A 25,652-nucleotide genomic window follows, 5' to 3' on the forward strand; every position below is an offset into this window, starting at 1 on the left:
CCAGTCTCCTTCACCACAGGGTCTTGTTCTTGGCAGTTACTGGGTCAGCTCAGCTTTTATGATGCAGGACGCCAGGACGATGACTTTTCCCCCCTTAAACCCACTTTGATCTGAGACGTTTGTGCTCGTTTTCAAACAGGCACAACGTACATATGTGTGTTGTAACCAGAATGCTGTCTGTTTTGGCTGAACAACTCCATTGCTGCACTAGCTGGGTGCCTAAACTCCACGGAAACCCCACACATGCTTTGGACAGAGGCCGCATGCATTAAGCTGTTGGCTTCATCTTTCTGCGTTCATGATGAGAATTGTTTCCTCGATTTTTGTCCCAAAGTGAGTGTGCAAAATTAATTGGGATCTTGGAGATGACTGCTTGAAGCAGCCTCTGATTTAAAAAAAAAAAAAAAAAAAAAAAAATTCACAAACATTCTTCCACTTTACCTTTCCTTAGAACTATGTGGCACTGCTGATACTTAACCAGCATAAAGCAATACCAAATCCTTAGATTTGAGTTTGATGTCTCTCTCTTGTTAAACTGAAAGTGAATTTGTAGCAAAGCAGAGGGACACCTAAGAAAAGCTGATCAGTGATGTCAGGACTGCTCTGGTCCTACCTGCCATGCCATGTTGCACTAATTCAGTCCAGTCTATAGCCTAGTTGCATGACCTCCATGATGCTGTCATAAGTCCAAAAATGTTTGCCATTTGTTGGGCTGGCTTAAGCAGTGCTTGATGAGCAGCCCAAGGAATAGATGGCCATCCTTCTTGAGCTTCTGCACTACACAGATCCAGTCCTGATGCAGAAACACTCTGATGGGTCCTTCTTTGCTAAAAATAAATTCTATATATGCCACAACAAAGTGCTAAAATGCTTTTCCACATTGATCTTATGTAGTGTTTTATTTCAGAACACTAATTTTGATTTTTGTTTTGAATGTTTGCATTAAATTCCATCGCACTTGGCCATGTACCTCTTGGTATTCATTACCAGAATGCAGGCAGGGTACGTTATCATGCAGTACTATTAATTGTACAGTATTTATTTGGCTTTTGCATTTTTGTTTGCATTTGTGGTATGTTTTGATGGTCTTCTACCTTTTTCTTGGTTTTAATTCCTGAAATTGTTTAGATGTTGTAAAGGTATTTTCATACTTGATTTGAAACAAAAAGGTGTAGATCTTGTGACTTTGTTATTCATTGCAATGCATTTTTAAAATAATTTGAAGTTCTCAAATTTAAAATTGCTTGTACATATTAAAAACATTTCTTAGTATCTCATGTCCATGTTTCTTCTCTCATATCTTTAAGAAATACACACAGCTGTATTTGGCCTCCACACAAACTGTGCTTTTGCAGGTGGTTAGAAGTAAAGTTTCAAAGATTCTGCAGTAACTGATATTTAACAGCGTTTTGCAATGGAATATTCTCACCACTAGGGGGTGCTTTTCTACAGTCACCTAAATCAAGTGTTATGGGAAACATGTTCATGGCATTACTGAGACTCACGGTCAGCTAAAACGAAGACATTTTATCCAAGATTCTTTGTTTAAATTACTTCAATCTTACATCCAAGATTATGAATCTTTGTCTTGTAGCATTCATGTAAACACATTGTGTATCACTTTCATCAGCTCAGTCGTCTTGAATCTAGAAACCAAGACAGTTTTGTATGTTAAAATGAATCAATAGCTGTTCGATATGTATGGTGTTTTATACAAAAACATTCGAAAAATTGTCAACATGGGATGAACACTAGAGCCAAAACTTCCCAAAACACTAGTGAGCTGCATATTTGTATACCATCACCAGATTTTACATTAGCATTGATCAGTTCCGTGTGTTTAGAGGAAATAACGCTAGTTTATCATAGAACTCTATTCTAGAAATACCTTAAAATAACCACCGGGGGCGGTCGAGTCTTACAAAAAAAAAAAAAAAAAGCTCCATTACGAAGATGTCACTTTTTGCTGGATCCTACGTGTTCCACCCCTTTTAACTTTATTATAGAATTGACTGTTTTTCCTTATTGATGACTTCATAAAGTGGGACAACTCGAAATCACTGCAACCAATAAATGGTAAGAACTCTTGTTTAAATGTTTTGAATGAACCAAATCAGTTCTGTAGCTGAAACACCACAAAGTAAATAAATGTCCCATGAAACCTTTAATACATTTAATTTTCTTCAAGACTTAAGAAAACATTCTGATGAAACCTGATTCTATAAATCAAGCACATTGTGTTTCATTAATTTTATTCCAATAAGGAGAAGCTGCTAGTGATAATTGGGGGTACTACACAGAATTTCTGTACAGCTTTTAGAATTAGTTTAAATGGAAAAAATGTGGTTAAGGTCAACAATCTCTTATTGGTTTAGGAAATGGACAATTTCACAAGTACTTAAATGCAGTCATTTACCCTGAAGTTTTGAGTTACTGAAGGAGCACTAGTTATACCCTTGAGAATGACACAAAATAAAAACTAGATGAAATCTTTACACTAGTTAATCCATTCAGGAAATCAATTAAAAAATATGCTCCAACAGTGTTAATTTCAGATAGTTTAACACCAAGTTCCAAGGCCTGCCGCTTAAGTACCTGCCCCTTAGGCTGTTACATTTCCGATCAAGAAGTCGGAATTACAAACCCCTAAAATGCTTTTGATTGGGAGAAGGGGAAAGACTACAGTCAGGCAGTCTGCCTTCTCGTAATAACTGAACTTCAGAGTTATACGTTCTATGCAACATATACTGTGCGCCTCCAGCCACGACGTCATTCAGGGGGACGGAGGTTCAGCACTTTGTCATCAGTTGATACACAAGCCAACAGTGGAAAGCAGCCCAGGAAAGAGCAGCAGATCTCACTGCAGACACCATGACGCGTGCGCAAACACCACCACAGCGTAGCAAAACGCTTTATATGACAATATATAACATTTATCTGACGCTTTTCTCCAAAGCGACTTACAACGTTAAGGTTACAATTATTTACCCATTTATACAGCTTGGTAATTTTACTGGAGCAATTCAAGGTAAGTACCTTGCTCATGGATACTATACTATAGCTGGAGGTGAGGCTCGAACCTGCAACTTTTCGGTCCAAAGGCAGTTGCTCTAACCACTATGCTACCAGCTGTCCCCATAACAAATATATATACAAGTATGAATCATTACATGCTGTGCTGCTGCAAAGAGTCGACTTTTAATAATGAAATTACTCTGCACCAACATAGTACCTTAGCATTTGTAACGTTAACACTTAAAGGAAAAAGGAATAATAGTACCGATAACAAGGATTAGCAATGAGCAGTTCACTGTTTTACAGTGCCGTTATCTTCCAGTATATTCCATACAGGCGGGTGTGAAGGACGCGTTCGCCATTTGAACCTGCGGCGCGCGGCGGCTCCCTGGACAACATGGCGGACCGGAAGTTCCTCCGAACCTTTGAGAGGAGCGCTAACAAATACGACTCCCAACACAAACAAAAACGAACACTGTACGCAAAGGCAAATCTTAAAACTGGCAACCAGGAGAACGCGGATTATCATGCCATTATCGTCCCTATAAAATGATATTCGCTGTCGAATTCTAACTACATATAAAAGTTAATTAATGCTCTTTAAACCTACCCACGATTACAGGTGCGGCAGGATAAGACCTTTAAAGTTTAAGTATCGCGAAAGGCTGGACTGAAAGGTGGAAACAGGGACTCCTTTTTTTAAGGATGTTGTCTTCGTCTTCACTGCAACAGCACAAAAAGGAGCGCACCCCCTTTTTCTGCGTTTCTCTCGCCCTACACTCGAGAGCGCGCCGTGCTCCTGAAGTTCACTTAAGTTGACATCCGGCGCCATCTTTGTGTGGCCTATGCGTCTTCTAATCAGTTCTAAGTTTTATTAAATGTTTAATTTTCTCCGAAAAACCTTATAGCAACTTTAAAGTTTCGCAAGCTTAAAGCCCTTAACTACTACGGAAATCTTTGGAAGACATACTGCCAGACCTAAGGCAGCCGAGCCGGTCGTTTCACCTCTCGCGCCGGTCTCCCCTCACAGCTCACAACCCGCCCATCTGGCATTGGTCAAATGATGTCATCAAGAGCCAACCAACTGTCCAAGAAGTGCATCAAGAGCTCGTCATTGGTCAGGCGCGCCGTCCGTCCGTTTGTGAGCTCAACGTCACGGACTTTGAAGAAACTGCGGATGACCGACGACACGCCATTTTGAGAAAACACAAGACGTACAAAAATTCTTGACATGCCTGCTCAAGAATTGTTCCTTCCGTATTATCTAACGTTTAAAACGTTGCGGACGAAAATTTTTCTTAATTTCTAAGGGGGAAAATGAGCGAGCCTTGCTTGATTTAAAAAAAAAAAAATACAAATCTTATCGGCAGTTAAATGGTATCTATAAATAAAAAAAGAGATATATTCCTTTGCTTCCTGGATAAGAATGTTTTTCCAAAAGAAGAAAGCTAGTCGTTGAAAAACAGCGTGTTGGCGGAACTCGCCGTGTTTTTCCAGCGCAGCTTGTTTGTCCATGGACGATGAAAAAGAGGCGGCTGACGAACTTCTTGCTCTGCGACGGAGAGCGCATGCGCGCGCGGCTGCGGCTTGGCCTGATCGATGCGCGTGGGGGAGGGGTGGCCCAAGTGGAACGTGTGAACGGGACGAGCGCTTGGGATCTGATCAACCCCGTCACACAGTTGCACCGAGATGAGTTTCCTGGTCAGACTGCGACAAGGTGCATAGTTCTGACAAATGTTTCCATCAAGTTTATGTTAGGGGATGTGGTTACTTCAAATGGAAAATGACGTACGTTTAACAGTGATCATTAAAAAGTATGGTTATCCTCCAGGTTCACTCCTCTTTTATGACTGCAGGAATGGAATGTTTTTTTTCAGTCTGCAGTACACTTTTGCCATACACATGCAGCCATTAATAATTCACTTGGAAATCTTGCAAAAGCAGTGTTTTCATCTTGTCTGGAACAGTATCCAGCTGGTTCTGTTGGTTTGTTTGTATACGTATGCTTGTTGCAGTATATTATAAATGTGCAGCGGGGAGATTTTTGTGGGGATAGTGGTCAGTACCGTGAACCTCCACCCGTCCTCATGTTCACTAAGAGCATTGCTGTTGTGTAAGGCAGTTATGTAACAGATTTTAAAGCTGAACAGAAGACAGAGCTGCTTATATTCAGCTTTCTGCAGACATTCCAGGTATTTGATCAACATCAGTTGCCCTATCTAATCCCTCCATCAGTCACCTAATCATTTGACTCGTTACTCTCAACCACTTATTGCCATGTGCACAGAGTTAACTTTGACCTTTGCAAAAGCGAGAAAATGTCAGTTTTCAGGTCAGCAGTGAAAGCGTAATGAGATGTAACATTACATCAGTATACACTGTCCTGTATTATATTTCCAAAGTATTAATTATAACCCCATAAGTTGCACTGGATAAAGTCAGATGAATAACTAATTTTGTCGTTCTGCTAAAATACATGTAAAACGTATGATCTGAACAATTACAGTTACACAGGAGAAGTAACAAAATGTGTGAAATTAACACTTAGGTTAGTAGCCTTACAGCAAGCTTGTCAATGACCAGACTTACTGCAGTAAAATCACTATTAACAGGAAGATAATTTGCCCACTGGCAGAAAATCAAAGAGAACAGATTGCAAAGACAGGAGGGAAAGGGCAGACCATTCAACAACTTCCTCTGCAGGAAGCTGTAAATGTAGCAGGACTTTGTCCCTGGAAGTCAGCACTTGCTGCTTCGCTTGGCTACAAGGAACTCTGAACCTAAGCAATACTACTGCATGGAGCGCTGCTTGGGAATATACAAATCTACGCTGCTTAAGAAAAGCTTGTAAATTTGCATGCACTAAGTAATATAACAGCATCTCATTGGTTACAATAATACAAGCAAAGATCTTTCCCAAACTGTAATGGTAAAATCCATTGGTAGTATTAAAATAGTGACGTGTTCTAGCTGCTGTGGAGTTATTTTACCTGTCAGCTTGTAGCTGACGCACTTCCGAACACTGAGTGTTGGTTGTATTATGCTGCCCGATGGTCTACCTGCAGTGTAACTCGTCTGCAGCGTAACTCGTCTGCAGCAAGAGGAGGCACGGCCATATGTGAGCTCACAGTCGTAGATGAGAACTAAATCAAAGACTGCACACACTGGGGACTGCCGTTCCAAACCGCAAACAGGAACTGCTGGGTTTCCATGTAAACACGGATAACACCTTAAGTCTGTCATTTAATATGAAGGTGTAAAAGACTTGCATCTTATTTTGACCTGCTCTAGCAGCTATGTTTCATCCATCCATCTGTCCCATTTTCAACAACTGCTTCATCCTGGACAGAGTTGTGGGGCTGTTTCAGTTATAACTAATTAAAAAGCACCTTTAATAATTGTCGATTCCTTAAAGTTGTGTACAGCATTCTACGCGGCCTTCCTGGCTCTTGTACAGTCCTTCACTTCAGACTGAGTGATGTGATTTGATTTGTTTCTATTCAACTGGGCACAACCCTACAAATAGAATAAAGTATGTATATTTAGCGAATGTCACGTTTAGCTTTTGGACTTACTCGTTCAATTCTACTTTCATAGTTCCCTTTAATTTTTAGAAGTAATTTACGTTCAAGTGCTAGTATTTATATTAAAACCGGTTCTTCGTTTGCCCTGTAATGAAACGCTGTAAAAGCTCTAAGCAGCAAACGATTGAGAGCCGAATCCAAGGCTTCTCTCGATCCTGCATGCCCCGCTTAAAATGCGGCGCGAACTGTCTCATTTGTAGCAAACGAAGCGTCTTCCTGCGTCTCGTGAACGCGCTCACCGCCTGTGAACTCTACTCGCTCGGCGCCCCTGCAGCCGTGTATAGGAAACCCTGCAGGGCGAGGGGAGGGGCTGAAATCGGGATGGGGGTGGGCTAACGGGGAGGCGGAGCTACGAGAGCACTGCTGGAGCCGCCATTTTTGCAAAGGGAAAAGAGACTGGGGAGAGGGGGGATCTGGTTTCCAACAGTTACCGTAGGTAGAACAGGGACATAAACGGTTCTTTTGTCGTGAAAGAAAAAACTGAATCAAAGGTCTCGGACTGGGGTGACATCCAGGAGTAGCTATACTAGAGAGAAGGGTGTTTCATGGAGGGTAAGAGGCAACCTTAGTAGTGTTTTCCTTGTATCCTGTGGAAACAGCCAGCAGTATTGTTTTGGTTGTGCCGAAGCCCGGGCGGCGGGGGTCTTACCCGGGTGCCCTGGTCCTGTACCCGTTCTGTCTACAGTGTGGACGTCAGCGGTGAGTACTCTCCTTTTCCAGCAACGCAGTGAACGGTAACCTTGTTAGTCTGCAGTGCCACGTTGTTTACAGAGGAGCTCGTCGAATTACATGGCAGCTTGCAGGCTCTCGAAACGCCCAGGCAGGCTGCCCTCGACCCCGGCGGACCGGCTCCCCGGACCACACGGGACTTGCGAAGTCCGGTCGGACCGCCGCGTAGCCGCCTCGTTTTTAATCACAGATTCACTCGCAGTGTGAAGCTTCCTGCCAGTAAATAAAATAGCCTTCCGCTGAGTTGGGCAGTGAGTCTCCTCTCTGCTAGGCGATGATGTGACAGGTCGTTGAGAGGAAATGAGAGCTTGTAGACACACACACACACACACCGCATTTGTTCCTGTCTGGTGAAACGGGGTTTTACGTTTTTGAGGAGGACGTGCAGGGCTGTCAGAGAGACATGATTTCCTGTGAACGACCAGGTTCCGAGGTGCTCCTCCGAGTCCTGCTCCTCCTGCCCGGACCGATGTGTGCACAACAAGCTCGGCTTGGCTCCGCTCCGCTCTGCTCTCATTCACACCTCTGCGCTCGATTTATAGGTTAAAGGAGTAGAACTGGAGCCCACTTGCCCTTTCAAGTGCGCTCCAGGGTGGAAATTCTTTGGTCTGAAGACAACAGGACTTTTGTTTACATGCTCCTGAAACCCTATCCGTCCACTGTAGAGCTGCGTTGAGGGGGGGAGGGGGTGTGGGGTAGCAGCCAGGGGAGCGAAAAACGTGTTTTAACTATCATGTCATTTGGCTCAGAATGGTTTCAAAATTTAGGATTTGGACACATCAACGACCGGAAAGAAAGCTAGTTGGGAAACGGGGATGGTCAAACATGAGCCTGGGATCAAATGAACCCCCTAGTTGGTTGAATTTACTTAAATGCAGGAGGTGTTGAACCAGATCGCATTTCGGTCCTGATTGTGATTCTAAATTCGTAATTGAGACGTATTCATATTGTATTAACGCTCATGACTTGTCAGTCCTCTTTTATACTGCAGAAGCACGTCATGCCTCATCTGATCATGTAAATTAATACTTTAATACAGTTATTGCATAGATGACACAGGCTGTGATTGTACAGCGGGGGGGGGGTTACTCAAACAACACTATTCCTGCGATCGAGCCTCTTATTGTTCCTCGTATTATGTTCATGTTCCTGACATGACACGTACTGCACATACACCGATTGCAAAACACGGCCCAGGTGATCGACAATACACTGCTCGGACTACCGTGTTTGTTACGTCTCTCCACGCGGATCTGACGTGCTCGACTCCAGTTATATGCACCAATACGAATATATAGAATATCTACTTTTTCGTGATCGGTACTTTTGCGTGCCGGTTGTTACGTTACTCTGATCAGTCGTCGTAACGGCGTCCAGGGAGAGAGGTGGCGGCGGCGGTGGTGGAGGAGTTTTGCCTCCAGTTCCTGACTGTTTCGACCTCAGGCTTCCACGCGAGTTTCTTCCGCGGGTAGCGCGCGCGTGGTTGTTGTTTTTTTTTTTTTTTTTTTTTTCCCCCCCTTTTTTAAACGTGCCCGCCGGTCTGCGCGATCCGCTCTTCGTTGCCGAGAAAAGCGCTCTGAAAATGGCGGCTGTGGGCAGCGTTGTACTGTGGGACCCGCTCGCGCGTCCGCCGCAGCGCCACAGAGACGCGCAGAGCACACTGGCGTCGCGTCGTACGCGCCTCCCGTTCACGCGCTTCTCTCACTTTTACGCGGCGACACCCGGAAAAGTGCGGGGGGAGGAGGAAGGAGGAATACGCGGAGAATGTTTCACAGATGTATTTCCGCGCGTGTAAAAGTTGGGAACGCGAGGCACCAGTGAGCGCGAGCGACGTGATGAGCCTCCCCTGAAGACTCTCGAGAGCCCAGACTCCCGCAGCAGGATGATGTCCTTTTCTCTCAGGATGACACGACCGCTCTTCAGCAGTCCGTTTCTCTTCTGTCGTACAGTTTCTTGTTCATTCCTATTTAATTTAAATTGCAGTGCGTTTTCTCAAGCACGTCGTCGTTTATTTTCGTGTGTATTGTCTCAGTTGAATATATCGTACCACGTTTCGTCCGATTGAAGCAGCAAGTAGCATGATGATGATGGGGCGGTTAGAGCTGCGAATCCCACCTCCGGATAGTACCCTTGAGCAAGGTACTTACCCTGAATTGCTGCAGTAAAAAAAAAAATACCCAGTTGTCTAAATGAGTGGAATGTTTCCATCTTGCGTAACATTGTGTAGAGCTAGAGAAAAGCATCAGCTAAAGACCAAGTGTTGTCAGCGATCGGATGTTTTGCAGCCAGCCAGCCCAGACGTCGCGTGAATCCCCACGGAAGCGGGCAGCCCGCTTATTACAGCGCAGCGCAGCGCCGCTCGAGTCTCAGGGCTGTGAAAACCTCTGGCCAGTGCAGTGGCTTCTACTCCGCTCGTCGATGTACCTCCGTGGATGTAAAATCTAGTGACCGTGCGCTCCTCCTCCAGCAGTCTGTCGTTATGGTGTCTGATTTACCGCAGCTGGTGTGTACTATTATTATATATATATGATCATGTCTTACCATTAACAGAAAATGCCTGAATACACATGTCGTGTTATCTCTCATCAGTGCTGCATTGGCTCCCCCCCCCCCGACATTTATTTGTTGAGTTTTATGACAGGCACTACTAGCCCTCACCCGTCCTCCCATGCATGTGTGTCGTATGTTCGCGGAAACCTTTGAAAAGTGTTTCCAGTGCAGCACAGCAGAGGGCTTGTTCAGTGGCTTTGCACAATTTTTAATTCAGGTTTATTTTAGTAAGCAGAATTTGACTCTTGTATTGGCAGTTTGTCATATAGTGGAGTTACATAAAAGGATAAAAATGCAGCACTTTGTAAAAAGAACAATGGGGGATTTATTTTGCCCCCCCCCCCCCTCCTTTCTCCCCCTTTGTATGTCTCACTCAAACCCTGACTCCTGACCACAACGGATTTGTGTTTGCATGTGTGAAGGGGGATAGTGCAGTTAAGGATACAGTGGTTTACGTGGTTCAGTTTATGTAGATAAATGAGAGGTGATGAAATCCACTTATCTAATCAGATGAAACCAGGATGAAGCATTTGTTCTGTCACTCATTGAATCTTGTACTTTTCCATGTAGGTTTGATGTGCTTTTAAAAGGCATTGCTTGAATGTCCAGATATGAAGATTATGTTGAAGTATCTTTTTTGTGATTGTGCAGACCAAAAGGTTGTGAATTTAGACTTCCATTTGAATATGATGACTTATCATCCATGATTTCACTGTAATGTTGCATGGACTATGACATTTGTTTTTGTAGCTAACGCTTTTCTCCAATGCATATTATGACGTTAAGGTACTTACAGTTGTTTACCCATGAATGCAGCTGGGTGATTTTACTGGAGCAATTTAGTGTAAGTACCTTGCTCAAGGGTAGTACAGCTGGAGGTCAGATTTGAACCTGCAAACATGTGGGGTCCAAAGGTAGCAGCTCTAACCACTACGCTACCAGCTGTCTCCATACTGTCAGTTTAACTCAGTTTAGAGATTTTTTTCAGTGGCAGCTGTATTGAAAGGAAAACTTGATTGTGGGTGTGAATTGGTAAGGAATACAATAGTATTTTTTTAACTTCCCTCTTATTTAACCAAGTAATCTTTCCTACTGGTTTGAGGGAGGATGTATGGGGGATTTTGGAACAACAGCTGTAACATGGTGTGTCCTTTGACATTGACAAAAGCCCCGGTGCCCCTCCTGGCTCAACGGAGCTGCAGAGCAGATGCCCATCTTCTAATATGACATGATGAAGTGTGTCTTGTGGAGGAGAAATAGGATGAGAAAAGGCAGTAGGGGACACTGTCTGTGCTGCTGACATGTTGGCTGTAGCTTTTTCCTTTCGGGGCAATGGATGATGTGCCACTACCACTCTGGGGTGGGAGCTAATTGAGTGCCAGCTTTATGGGATGGAGGAAATGTGTATTTTTGGAGAAATGCTTTCAGGGGGCATTCTCTCCCCTGCTGTGGCATACGGAAGTTGATCATACTTTGATTTTCCTCTCCCAGATGATCTGAGCGATGGTGAGATGGTGAAGATAGCATTTATGTTGACTCCTGCAGCCTACTGCAGTGTTTTGGTGTGAAATTGTTATGCAATTAGTCTTTTGTTCCTTTTCCGTTATTCTTGGTTTTACTCTGAGTGCTAGGGGACTTGGGGACAGAGAAAACTACAGATTGTGGCCTAGTTGGATGGGAGCTGAAGAGGAGGAAGGTGACAGAGCAGCGGGTCTCTGGCTGACAAGACAGGAGGCGCTGGAGGCTGCTGACAGCGCGGTTCTGTGTTGGACCTGGGTCAGCTGCTGCGACAGCGGGGGATCCGTTGTCATTTCCCCATCCTGGCATGTATATGTTGCCAAAGGACATCCCCACAGTCTTCTTTTTTTTTTTTTAAAAAAGAATCCAGTTCAGGATGACATCATGAACATCTTAGGAAGTGGGAAGTGTTTCGGTGACAAATAAGCCTCAGTTTTGCCATGTGTGAAGTTTTTGTGTCTTTTAGATAGAGATTAGGAGCTTCCAGGCTTTGTAGGATTTAGGACTTAGATGTGTACTCCAGTTGCCATTAATTGTCCCCCCCTCACTCTGAGGGAAGAACATTTATTTTGTGTCCACATAATTCAGGTGACACTGTGTGTCACTGTATAACAGCTTCTTTATAAATAACCATTTTGCCTGGGCGACAAGTACTGGTATAGGATAGAGAAGCTGCTTTGAATTTGAAGTTCCCAGATTCAAAATTCAACTTTGTGCTGTAGTACCCTTGAGAAGTATATTTATCCTGAATTGCCACTCTGAAAGATTTAGTTTAATGTTGAGTTGTTTTGGTGAAAAGAGTCAGCTAAATACATGTAAACCTACTAAGGATTTCTCAGTTGATAGTGTTACACCTAAAAATTTTGTAACTTATGGAAAACTGAATCCCACCTTTTTTTGTGCGTTGAGGCATCATCCAGGTGCCTCAGGTGTAAGCTTGTTGATGTTAGTCTGCGAGTGCCATCTCCATTAGTGTATATTGTATATAAATAGAGAGCCAAGTGTGAGCACATTGCCATTTCCCCATACATGTGTCTACCAGTGTTGTTGGGCTCTGACTGCTTTTCAGTACGGCTTCAAAGGGGCTTGTTTGCCTCAACAGTCAAATACATTAACTACTATTGTTAGCTTTTGAAAAAAGCTACCGCTAGTGGACAGATCTTGAAATTCTTACTAGAAAACTGTGTAATAACTGGATTTTTTTTATTATGTAAGTATTATAGTTCTTTTCCATTTTAATTTACAATTATGTGCCAAATTCAGGTAAGCAGTGTGTATTGTCATGTAACACTGTCTAATGCATTGGTTTTCTTTGCTGAGTTGAATTCTCGTGTCCACCGTAAGGCTCAGAATATTGTTAGCATTTTTCCCTTACTTGACAGCTGGCTATGACCTCTTCTGTGTACATGTGTGTTTTCAGTGTTTATTTCCTCTTTTGAATCACTGTGGTGTGAAGGCTTGTCTGCATTTGTGTACATGTGAGAAACCACAGAGCGGGCAAGCTGAACGGGTCTACAGCCTGCTGCTTCACCACAGTGGTGCTTCTTGCTGTGTCTTTAAGCCCACACGTAGTATACGGGCCCCTATTCATAACTCTGCTAGTCCTCCCATGTGTGGTACCTTCTTCCAGCGCCCCCCATTCCCATATGTACTGTAAGGGCTCCCACCGCTTGGTCTCCACAGAAACACTTGACTGCTACAGGGAGGCGGTTTGGAGATGCATTTCTGCTGCATTGACTGAGTGGAGTGCCCCATCCCTCTGTTGCCTTTGCTGCCAGTGGAAGTGGCAGAGAGGTTGGTCAGGTATTGTATCTTCATATTCCCTCCTCTACTAAAATACTGAACGGGGAATTCTCCGTTATTTGTGAGGGCCGACAGTGGTCAGGTATCTTCATTCCATCCTTTGCCAAAATATTCAACAAGGAGCCCTCCATTACATGTGAGGACTCGCAGAGTGTGGTAAAATTAAAAATACATAATACTGAATTGATGTGGCTAGGGCCGTTTTTTTTTTTTTTTTTTTTTTTTTTTCCCCGTGAGTTCTGGTTTCCATCTTGGTTTTTCAACTGCCATGAATGTGACTCAGTTTTCACTCCAGATTATGTCCCTTTTACTTCTTCCTGTGGTGTCTGGCCTGCAGGCCTCAGAGAGGAAGCCTGGGAGGAGATAGGCTGTTCTGGGTAGGTCTGGAGCTGGACAGGTATTTTTTTTAAAAAAAAAAAGAAAAACATAAGCTTGCAATTGACCAGTCTGTCGCTTGTACCAAGAGACAACTCTTAAGACAGTACAGAAAGAATTAGTGTGGGTGTGATTTATCCTAGCCAAATCTCTGTCCTCATGATATATGGCTCCTTTTTCCTGGCCTCAGCTCCTGTGCCACCTGGTTATGGCCTGGCAGGATGGACTGGGGCTGTACCATGGTGGCCCACTGTCCTTGGCTGCCTTTGCTCACCTGAGAGCCCACAGGGGAAATTTCAAGGAGGATCCTCAGTACGAAGCCGCATCCCGGCCTGTGGGCAGCACACAAGGCCAAGTAAGTTTTCAGGTAGCTCTGTTTCTGCCATGCTCTGTGTAACAGATCCATCTGCTGGGTGTGGCCTGGGCTAGCATCCCCCACCCCCAGTGTGCCGTGTGCCAGCACACATCCGGCTGGACTTGGAATGACATTGAAATGTGGTGATGTAAAGCTGCGACTGAGGCGTGAAATCAATCATGGAATCGTACTGCCGGGGGGCTGGAGCAGCTCCTGCTGTTCGTTCAGACCATGATTGTTAATGGCTAACCCCTACTGCCATCAGTCATTAGGGTTCACGCTTAGTAACGCCACTGCAATATGCAGTCTGGTGGCCTTCCTGTGCTCTCTGTAAGAGAGTAATGGAAAGCGTAAGAGGGTGGGAGACAACACAATATCTTTAATTCTGTCATGGTATGATGGTTGTGCTTTGACATCTCATTAAGACACCATTTAATTTGGCATTATTATAAGCCTTCCATTCTCAAGAAAGGGTATTAATTTTGTTTTTCATTAATCATTCCCCCGCTGTTTACCTTCCTTGAAGGTGATGCGATAGCCCTCGTCTCGATTTCTCAATCTTTTTTTGTCACCAAGATGGGATCAACTTGTACTGTGCAGTATCCTGTGGAGGCTGTGGCTAAGTTGCTTGAGCCTTGTGAGATGAGATGTAACGAGAGGTCCTGGGGTCCTGCATAGTATCTAGAACAAAAGGCTAGCTATCTGGTGGCATTTCTAAACAATTTGTAGATGCCACTTAGCTTACTATCCTGGCCAGTGGATAGGTAATTTTTTGGCATGGATTGTAAGGAACAGAGCTGGGATTGAACCCATGCAGGTTATTGGTCTGAGTTGGTACTCTTATTTACAGAGTCCTCCACTCTGCTTTTCCAGGAGCAAAGGATAGCTGGAAGTGTTGGGGCACTGGAAAGGTGATTCATAGCGAGAGGACTGACTGGGCTTTCTAGCACCGAGGTCATGCCCTGGGGCTGTACCCTGCAGTATGTGTGCATGTATGTGTGCATGTGTGCACATGCTGTACCATATTACTGTAGAGCCCACTATTTCTAGATGGGTAACTTTAAGCTTTGATAGTGTTCTGAAGTCAGGACTGTGGCCTCTGGGTGTATTTCATAGAGTGGTACATCGCTTTGGATAAGAGCCTCTGTCAAATGAGTGCCCTAAATGTGTTAGTGCCTAGATATTTCTGTCTGTTTCACTTCACATATCCACCTATAAGGCTCTGAGAACACTGCCAAAAAAAAGATTATGTATTTACTTTTACTTAAGAGGTTGCTTGGAGTGGTGCTGCTAAGTAACCAGATAGAAATCAGGATGTCTGAATATCTGTTTCACCTCCCAAACCAGAACACTTCTCACGTGTTGAAAGCAACTGAAGGTTCAGGATGGGAGTAAGGGAACAAATATGATAAATCCTGTACAGACTGCATGCAAGACCATGTTTGGTGATTCTTGCAGTTACATAGTGGGAAAGCCAGCCAGTATTTCTTAGTCATTTCTTTGTTACTGTGGTTTCCCCTAGATCACAAAAGTTTAGTACAAAATTCCTGTTGCATTTAAGCATAATTAACAAAAGTTCATGTTACTTTTGCGTTTGCAGTAACGTGTACACACACACACACACACACACACACACACACACACACACACACACACAGGCTGAAGTCGCTTGTCCCAAGTGGGGATCGCGGTGAACCGGAGCCTAACCTGGCAACACAGGGCGTAAGGCTGCAGGGGGAGGGGACACACCCAGGATGGGACGCCAGTCTGTCGCAAGGCACCCCAAGTGGCGCTCGAACCCCAGACCCACCAGAGAGCAGGACCCAGCCAAACCCACTGCAATAATGTACTTATGCAATAATTTACTGTGACTGATTAGATTGCAGAATCTATTTTAATTAGTTGTCATTTTTGTAGGTATTAAGAGACTGATCTGGATTTTTTTGTTCTTGCAGACTACAGTAAGGAGAAGAAGAAATTTACAAATATTGAGTGGAGGCAGTCTATTTAAAGGATGATGCAGGTCTTACAGATGTGGTTCAGAGTCCATCTCTTAGCACAACGTATCTTATCCATCATTTGTCTTTTTTTTCCTATGGCAAGAAAACGTAAACGACAGCTTGCTTTTCAGCTCCCTCTTGACTATAAGAGCTGGAATGTATCGCTCCTCCCCACACGACGTTCAGGAGTTTGTTTAGGAAGTGGGGGGGAAAGGAGTGAGAAAGAAACCCGGTGGATGGGGTTAGAGACAGAGGGCTGAAATTCTTTGTGTGTGCCAAGGGTTTCTCTTGGTGACTGACAACTCTGCTAAAGGAAGTAGGAGGAGCAGATGGTCATGAGATTCAGATTTCACAAGAATGTTTTACAGTACCGCTTTTATTTTTTTTTATTCATTAAATAAGCCCTGCCCCTGGCTTGAGTCAAGTGTGTGGCTCACGGTAAAGGAATGTTGTTGGGGGGGGCTGCGGCTTTGGGGTCTCCGTGTCGCTGTGTGTGTGAGTGACAGTTCCGCTGCACTGAACTCAAGATTGTGTAGCTTTAGCTCAGTTGGGATTTGCACTTGGTGTAGCCTCTTGTTTTCAGAATGACAGTTTTATTACCTTGCAGCCCATGCTCTTCCAGATCTCGGTGTACAACATGTAGTATGGGTTTGATTTGCCATGCTGAAGTGGCTCTTTGATTGGTGGAGTAGCGCCCCTCTAACAGCTGGTTAATGATTTCTGCAGTGTCTCTGCCTCCCTGCTGTTTTAAAGTTTCCCTACTAAAAGACATGTTGAAGGTGGAAGAGTACAAGAACCAGGCATACAGGTGTGTTTAACGCACAGAGATCTATTGTTCTTGTGAGCTTTTGGCAGACCTGTAGCAATCGGCCTCCCAGATGTCCATCCCCATCTGCTTCTGTCCTACTTCCTATGCCCCCTTTGCTCTATTGCCATGGAGACACTGTTGCCTCTTGCCTGAGCGCCTCTTGTTTGTGAGGAAGCATCCCTTGGCACTCTTGGAGGGTGAGAGTTTTCCTGAGAGAGAGTGCACATGGAGGGTGCATCTGTATTTCAGGGTGGCAGGAATTGCATGATGCTTTCATTATTGATGTCACGCTGGCTATGGTTCACACTGAATGATGGAAGGAGCGCTAGCTGTCTTTCTAGACCTCGAGATTGTTTATTAGCCTGAACAGTTTGTGATTTGGATGCCTTTCACTCTGCTGCTCCTGTCCATTGTTGAGCTTCGTAGTCAGTGTGTTCATGTTTGTTGTACTGTTTGATCTGTGTCCACTGGCCCATTTCGACTGCATCTGTTACTGGAATAATCCTGCTAATCAGCTGTGTTCTAAGCATCTGTGAAACACACACACGCACACTAGAAATAAATATTAATGCTCAAGTCACCTTCTGTTGTTTCTGTGTAAATGTAATTATTTTTAACATTCTCACAGCAGGAAGGGGTGGTGCAAAGAAGGATGTCCTATAATATGTACATGAAAAACACTGCGTTTTTATTATGAAAAGGTTTTATTGTTCAAAGAGCAGCGCTTTCGTTTTTGACTTTGGAGAGAGACTCTCTGCCGTGTAGCGCCCCCCAGTGGAGGACATTGTTGTTCTTATTATTTCCCAATTTACATTTTTTACTCGTAGTGTATCATTCAGATTCTTTTTCAATACAGGTGGTCCCCAACTTACGGTTGGGTTACGTTCCACGAAACCCAGCGTAAGTCGAAAATGCATGTAATGCACCTAATACACACCTCTGCGTGACAGACTGGGAGATGTGGCTCACTATCGCTGCTGTTGCTGCCCGACATCACGAGAGAGTATTGCACCGCATATCACTTCCCTGGGGGGAAAGTCAAAATTTGAAGTACCGTTTCTACTGAATGTCTATCCATGCCAGCTCACCATTGTAAGTCGGGGACCACCTGTATTGGGCTCATTATTCCTTTTCTTATCTAAAGTTGTGAATTATGATTGAGAAATTTGAACTCTTGTGTCTGTTCATAAACGAGCCAGAGAGCAACCATTCTGTTAAAATTTGTTCTGTTAGTTCTGTTAAACTAGCATCATAAATCTCTAAGAAGTAGTAACCAGTGAGATATTTAACTGTATTCGCTGCATTAAATGCACTGAAGCATAAAGTCAGGGCAATTTTTTTTTTTTTTTGAAAAAAAAAATGGTTTTGGCTGCTTTATTTTGATTATCAAGCTGAGCAGCAGTTATTTTAGTGTAGCAATAACAGATTGGGGGAAGTAATGTAATTTGAAGTGGATAAAATATGTATTAACATTTTAAAGAGTGCTCCTTGCATTGCTGTGGAACACCAATAGTGTGATGCATGTTTTTCAGACTTAGTCCCTCCTGTAAATGTGTGACACTGGCCCTGAGCACTGAAGCTCCTCTTATCACTCTTCTTCTGTTTACTACTACAGGCCAAGTGGATGCACTTAGATGTCTGCAATGAGTGCTGTGGCTGGTATGCCTCAGTGTTTTGGATCCCCACACTCTGGACTCTGTAGGACAAGAACGTCTCAGCAGAGAACGTCATGAGTGTAGCCGTCCCGGTAGGGGTGGATGCCACTGACACCTCGTATCTGGACATGGCTGCTGGCTCAGAGTGAGTACTGATCTGCCTTTGTGTGTGTGTGTGTGTGTGTGTGTGTGTGTGTGTGTGTGTGTGTGTGTGTGTGTTTGGGTCTTCTTTCAGTCTGTTTTCCATTATACTAATTTACATTTGACCCTTGTCCCCCACCTTACATTATTGTACCTTTCTTTTAGTGACAGATGGCATGGCATAACAACCTGACCTCTGTAGGCTTTCTTTCCGCTAGTCCGATCTTACTTGACTCTCTCATAATGTTGGGCCTAAACATACCAGTGAAGACTCCACTTTGCCTGAGCAGACATTAACATGCTTGGTGTGTTCCTCCAGGTGGTGTTGTACAGCAATCAGGTAGTTGATTTTGCTTTGTTAGTAGTGATGAGAACAATGGCATCATTGGTAAAAAGCCTCACTGTTCGAGTACCTTACCCCAGCGATTCCTGATCCAAGGTGGTAGATCCATGATTTGGGCATGGAGCTTCCTTATGTTTGTCTTTTTCTTAGTTTTAACGTACCCAGTTAAGGGTTTTTAACATCTCGGTTATTCATATTCAAGAAGTTGTTTTCACGTTAAGTCCTTTGTTTAATAGCACTATTCTTCCCAAGAATTAATCCAGCAACATTTTTGGCCACAAAACCATCTCCTTATCTGTTACGCTCTCCGCTGTTCCTGTGTAACATAGGAGGCCATTAGAGCTACTTCATTTGATGTGGTCGCAGCTGTGTGCGCTGGCGTTCAGGATGCACCTCTTGTGCTCACGGCGATTTAGTGTTGCCATGGCAGCGAGCAACCTCAGCCCATGCAGCATCGTCATAGCCTTCCCACTTGGCTCCTGCTCCACCTGGCCGCATCAGGGTGCCGTTCTCATGAAGCTGTTATTGGGTGACTGCACTAGCTGGGACCCAGCCTTCCATCAGAACTGTTCCTACCTGGGAGGATTATTCTGTTTCTGACATGTCATTTTGGATATACTCTGCTGTCTCCGTTGTCTTTCTTTTTTTCTTTCTTCTAGCTAGTGCTATGATGCTGTCATATTCTGTCAGATAAACTAGTGCTATAGTTCATTATCTAATTAAAAATGCTTTCATATTGTGCTCCCATAAATTTTAGCTGAGCTGAAGCTGTCAGTAAATATTGTCTGCATCTTCTTATGTTCATCCTTCTACAGAGAGATGCATTTGTTCTCAGCATCTAAGCATCACAGTTGTGACGGATGTAATTGCTGCAAGTGCAGGTACGCAGAGAGGCACACATCCTCTCTGTGGTAGTCGACCACACTCGACTGCTGCTGCTCCTTAGAACAGATAATTAAATAACAGATGAAACTCTTTTTGCGTGAGGTCAGTGGAAGTGTTTGGTTGTACAAACCAGCTGTATTACTAGACCATCTTCAGAAGTATAATTTAACACGTAAAGTTTAAATTTCATTTGATTTGACTTGTAACTTACTGCAGCTGAAAAGGCACCACCTATTTCTAAGCCCCATTTGCGAAGCGTGTACTGCCGTTGACTTTATACATGCATGTAATGCAATTTTGGAGAGTTCTTATCCGGCTTTAACTGCCTATGTGTGTGTGCAAGTGCAAGCATCCTTCCTGTGTCCCGCCCCTAGGAGTTAAAAAGGGCTTCTTGTCCCGCCCTCCTGTTTGCCTGCCCTCACACTTTCATTTTGTCACAGCGAAGTGGCAGTTGAGAGGAGAGCTGACACGAGGAATATAGAGCCCATAAGGTACTGTACTAGCCTCTGGGAGAAATTGTGTGAATGTGTGTGAGCACATTTGCAGTTACAGATAAACTCATGAATACTTCAACATAGGATCTTTGGTTCCGTTTGCCAAAGCCACCACAGCATTTCTGTTGCGGCACAACATCGGCGTGACTGTCATGTCTACCGCTTACGTTTCGTGTCTTTGAATGCGTTCAGTACCTCTCCCTGTCTTCCATTCGCAACATGTCCCAACGCTAAGCCTGGAGATTCTTTGTAAGCATGCCTGTGTGCTTTCTGCCCCTGGTTTGTTCTATAAGTTGTCCTCTAATGTAGAGCTGCATTAGTCTTGAGGTTTCCTTCTCTGTGACGTGTAGAATCTTGTATCTAATACTTCTCACATATGTGGGGTTTTTTTTTTTTTCCCCCCTCTTTGCTGCAGTGACTGACACTATGGAATTTTTTTTTTTTAGTAATGTTTTGAAAATCATGCTTTGTCATGTATTGCTTTGAACATTTTTAGTTGGCCAGGCAGTGGTGAAACCCTGTACTTCTGGTTAACGTTTCAGTCTTATGCAGTTCCCTGCATGTATTTTATATGATAACAGTGTCTTCCTCCCCATTGACCTTGAATTAGATTACACAGGCTGATTTGAAGGAGAGACTGCAGGACTCCACACACTGTGCACCGTTGCATTTGGCTGATCGCGCCTTTACCATCGACACTCTAGTTACTAATGGACGTGTGCCCCCCTTTCCTCCCTTCATGGCATTATGGGTCCAGAGGAGATGCTAATGAGGGCTCTATGACAGCAGACTGCTGCTGTGACTGTGGCAGCTCCCTCTGCTCTCTGGATTCATCAGCCCCTGCTGTTCTTTTTGTTGCTCCTTTTGCTTTCCTTTCATCTTTCCTATGTTTCCCTCTTTTTCTGCATGTCTGCAAAGCATATAATCCTTTTCTTTTGCTTCTCTCGCTGTACTGTGTATGAATCCTTTATTTTTAAAACATTTTTTCTTTATGAATATAAAGGAAGAGCTACACAACACAGTATAGTATTAAATAGTGTGTGGTGAGAGACCAGTTCCAGTTATCGTTAGTTATTTTTAACCTTGTTGTGTGTGTTTGCATTTATTGATCTTCTGGTGACTGTAGTCATTGTGTTGTTCTTTGTAGCTAATGAGCCTTGCAAAATACAGCAGTCTGCCCTGAATGCTCACCATCTAGTTTGGTTATAGCAATTTGTTTGATATACTGATTCTCTGGTGTGTGTGTGTGTGTGTGTGTGTGTGTGTGTGTGTGTGTGTGTGCGCACGCACCCTGGTGTGCCTATTAATGAGGAAAGGTGTTGGTATCAGTTTGAGTTTTACGGTCTCCATAACTGTAGTCCGAGTGTCACCTTCAGATAGGGACTCTGGATTTTAAAAGCTTACATTGTGAGGAGATTAGTGGAGTTCTGTTGTTGTTCATTCTATCAAGTCTGTGCAGTCAGCATAGATGTGTGTATGTGTGTGACAGACAGAGCATGTTACTCCTTTATCCGCATATGTGCCTGACTCACATATTTGTGCGTGCACCTTTTCGCTTCGTTTCCGTTCTTTTACATGTGGCTGATGTTCATGTTGGTGCCTGGACCTCTGTCTTGAGCATTTATAAATGAACAGAGGGAACAGTGAAATAAAGTGGAATAAATGAAATCAATGAATGCCGCTTAGTCCATTTGCTTGCAGACATGACCTTCATCCTTCTGTATCTCTTGCTTCCAAAGATGCCCCTCCACCTTCCTCACACTTTGCTTCTGCTTGACTCTCCTGTTTTCACCCTGACCCCTGGGCTTATGTCTGTCCAGCAGACTTGAACCTGTGGAGGCCAGTCCGGTTGTGGGGAAGTCTGGCTACCCGCAGATCTACAGCAGTAGCTCTCACCACTCTCAGAGCTACACCGGTCTGCCTTACGCTGTGAGTACATAATGTACAACCTTCCATTAGCTGTGGGCAACTAAAGGCTAACGTTTTTCTGGATACTTTGTACGTTGTACTTATTTACAGAGCAGTATGTAGTTGTTCTTTTTACCCATTCTCAGAACAAATGGTTTCCTGGAGCAGTCCAGGTTAAACACCTTGCTCCATGGTACTTGAGCCAGCAGGATTCATGCTGCAATGTGTTGTCTGTAGCACCATTACAGGTGCAATGGTACTAGAAAGTTTGTGAACATTTAAGAATGTCTGAATTTTTGCATAAATTTAACCTGAAATGGGTTCAGATCTTCATCTAAGTCATAGAAATAGATACAAAGAACAACACACAAATGGTTATACTTGTTCGTTCATTTATTGATGAAAATGATCCAACAGCAAATGTCTTTGTTAGAAAAACTTTTTAGCACCGCTGTATTCTATACCTGGTCGAATTCTCTTTTCTTTTATTGCATTTGTTGTACAGGATTCAAAAGTATAGTACTGTTTGGGTAATGTAGTTTGGATAATCCTGGTATAAAGTGACGAGTGTTGTTTTTGATAACTTTCCTAAAGAGGTGCAGCAGTTGATCTAACATGGGCTTGATGGTTACTGATTCTACTGTTTATAATGCTGTAATAGCCTTGAGCAATGTACAGTGGCCCCCAACTTAAAAACATGTGTGGAAGGACATTTTTGTTGTTAGTGAGTTTTTGAAACCGATTGCCACCCGATGTGCTGAAAAATAGCGATTGCAAATACTAAGCACTGCCTTAAGTTTGTCGAAAGAGTGAAGAAGCAAGCAGAAGGTAAAGAAGCTGTCTGATCCTGTGGCTTGTGCATCTACCAGTTTTGAGTCATCAGTGAAGTGTTGCCTTTATGTGATCCTCCACTTCTGTTATATCTCTGACTTTGAGTTGATGTGCAGTTGTCTGTGCTTCAGGGGAAATCATGTACACATTGCATTGTTTTATTTCTTGTAGTTAGTTTTATTTCTTATTGTTTTGATACTATTGGGTATTGCTGAATTTTGTGTGATCTGTGAGGTAAAAAGGGATCCCAGAGCTGCAGATTAGTACAAACACCCTGGTCTTGCTCTAGCCATGGTTCTTCATAGTGCTTTCTTTTTTACAACATGTCATAAATAACTCCTGTCAGGGGATTCAATGCCTGGGTGCATGCACATGCCACCTGGCCAGGAGAGGGAGACAGATGGTTGTGCCACTCTTTCCATCTGACAAACCCTGTAGTTTCAATTCCCTCACAGAGCTGTCCACATTGCTGATATTTACATTTATTCATTTAATATGCTTTTCTCTGAAGTAATGTACAACTTGGTAAAGGAAAGCACATTTCACTCTCTTACATTTGTGCACCTATAACTCTTCCTTAGTCACTTAGTCATTTACTCCAATATCACTGTTCTTGCCAACATACATTACACCAGCAGCTGTACAAAGAATTGGTGACGAGCCCCTTACCTGGTATGTGTTGCATACAACTCAGACTTTTTGAGTTAAGTTCAAAAGTTGGGGGCCAACTGTACTTACCTTGATTTGGTTCAGTAATATACTTAGCATTAGCTAAGTAGCAAGATAAGGTGAAGATTTTCCTTTTAATAACTGATCTGCTTTCTCTAAATATCTGAGGCTGACATTTGTTCATCACCACTGAGTCCTTTACTTTTCTCAGGACCACAACTATGGTGCCAGGCCTCCACCTACTCCCCCAGCCTCACCCCCGCCTACAGGCCTGATACGGTCTGGGGAGCTGCTCTTTGTGCCCACTCCCCAGGACGAGGCATCCCGGGGCACCACACTCAGCACCTCAGAGGACAGCAATTATGGGGCTGACATCACGCGCTGCATCTGCGGCTTCACTCATGATGACGGATACATGATTTGCTGCGACAAGTGCAGGTAAGCCTAAGCATCTGTCCTCTGTGCATCCCGTACACCAGTTAGTATTCAGCCTTCCTGTTGTCCTTATGAGTTTCACATAATGGGGAACATTCATGTACCCTGCTGGGGATCTGTGCCTTGCACAGTAATGTATATTTTACTCTTAAGTGAACATTCACTCTACTTATTCTTCATGTCCCGCACAATAGTAAACTCTGCCTTTGCTTGTGTTGTGTGAGAAAGCTACTCCTTCCTTTTGATCCTCCTGTGATTCTGTGGTATTCATCTGTGTGAAGAACTCCTTCAGCCTTTGTCTACTTTCTGCGCAGTGTGTGGCAACACATAGACTGTATGGGGATTGACCGTCAACACATTCCCGAGACCTACTTGTGTGAGCGCTGCCAGCCAAGGAATTTGGACCGTGACCGGGCCATTGTTCTACAAACAAGGAAGAGGGAGAATCTTTCCGGTCAGTATAGGAACTTTTATGTCACAGAGCTAAGATTTGATTCATATAGTCCAACTTAAATGTACATTTTTTAAAGCTAAAAAAGCTCACAATGCTTTATCTATTTATAAAAATGGGTAATTTTTATTGTATGAAATCAGAGTAAGTACATTGATCAATGTACTACAGAAGGAAATTTCAACCTGGGTCTTTTTGAGTGCAAGGCAGCAGCAGTAATGATTATACTACCTGCTGCCCAACTTAATTTGGCTCAGTTTTTAAGGAGCTGATAGAGCTGGTGAGGAAACTGAATTCTTCATGCCGTTTTGCATATTAAACTTCACGTCTGTTTTCATCTGAGTTTAGCCACACTCATCCACCTTTGGTCTTTGTCTTATTTGTGGTCCTACAGACGGAGACACAAGTGCCACAGAAAGCGGGGACGAGGTGCCACTGGAGTTGTACACGGCCTTTCAGCACACGCCTACTAGCATCACGCTAACTGCTGCACGCATGGGCAGCAAACAAGCCGAAAAGAAGCGCAAGAGGAGCAGCGACAAGGAGCCCAGCACTGTCCCCAGCCGGGCCAAAAAGGTCAGCCCTTGCTTCCACAACTTGAACATCCAGAGTAGTATGGAGACCTAGACATGTCTGTCTCATTAATAATTTATCTTTTTTTTTTTTTTTTTTTTTCCTTTTTTTGATTCCTTTTCTTGGTCCCTCCCAATATCCTTCAGGCATTTCGTGAGGGGTCTCGAAAGTCCTCCAGAGTAAAGGTATGTTCCGTGCTACTCTGTGAGCATACACAATTGTGCACTGTTATGCCAGGCTTAAGGTATTCGGCTCTGAGATTTGCTCTGAAGTGTTTTCTGTCTTCCAGGGCTCTGCCCCTGAGGTAGAGCCAGTAGACACCCCTTCCTTGTGGGAGAACAAGATCAAGGCCTGGATGGAGCGGTATGAGGAGGCCAGCACCAACCAGTACACTGAGGAGGTTCAGATCCTCCTGCGGGTGAAGGAGGCTGGGGACAACAAGCCTCTTGCCTACAATACCCATGGCATGACTTTCAGGCCTCCAGTGGAGGTGGGTGCCATGGCAGTATCTCTTTCTCTCACTCACACAC

The 25,652-nt window shown here is 43.8% G+C and overlaps 1 protein-coding gene across 6 annotated transcripts in view; it reads left to right on the forward strand.

Moving 5' to 3' along the window:
• Positions 1-6,911: 6,911 nt before the first annotated feature.
• The window catches only part of LOC108918760 (inactive histone-lysine N-methyltransferase 2E-like), a 28,456-nt gene continuing 9,715 nt past the window's right edge, over positions 6,912-25,652 (forward strand). For 4 of the 6 annotated variants that reach the window (XM_018726273.2, XM_018726280.2, XM_018726278.2 and 1 more), the window contains exons 1-11: positions 6,912-7,298; positions 13,080-13,199; positions 13,537-13,576; positions 13,765-13,929; positions 18,353-18,537; positions 22,079-22,184; positions 23,875-24,101; positions 24,413-24,552; positions 24,944-25,125; positions 25,269-25,307; positions 25,412-25,612. In XM_018726273.2, coding sequence (XP_018581789.1) covers positions 18,467-18,537; positions 22,079-22,184; positions 23,875-24,101; positions 24,413-24,552; positions 24,944-25,125; positions 25,269-25,307; positions 25,412-25,612 — 966 coding nt within the window. In that variant the 5' untranslated portion in view covers positions 6,912-7,298; positions 13,080-13,199; positions 13,537-13,576; positions 13,765-13,929; positions 18,353-18,466. The other 2 variants (XM_018726274.2, XM_018726277.2) reach the window with 2 other exon arrangements.

Source organism: Scleropages formosus, chromosome 21 (assembly GCF_900964775.1).
Source record: "Scleropages formosus chromosome 21, fSclFor1.1, whole genome shotgun sequence".
Classification (NCBI taxonomy): domain Eukaryota; kingdom Metazoa; phylum Chordata; class Actinopteri; order Osteoglossiformes; family Osteoglossidae; genus Scleropages; species Scleropages formosus.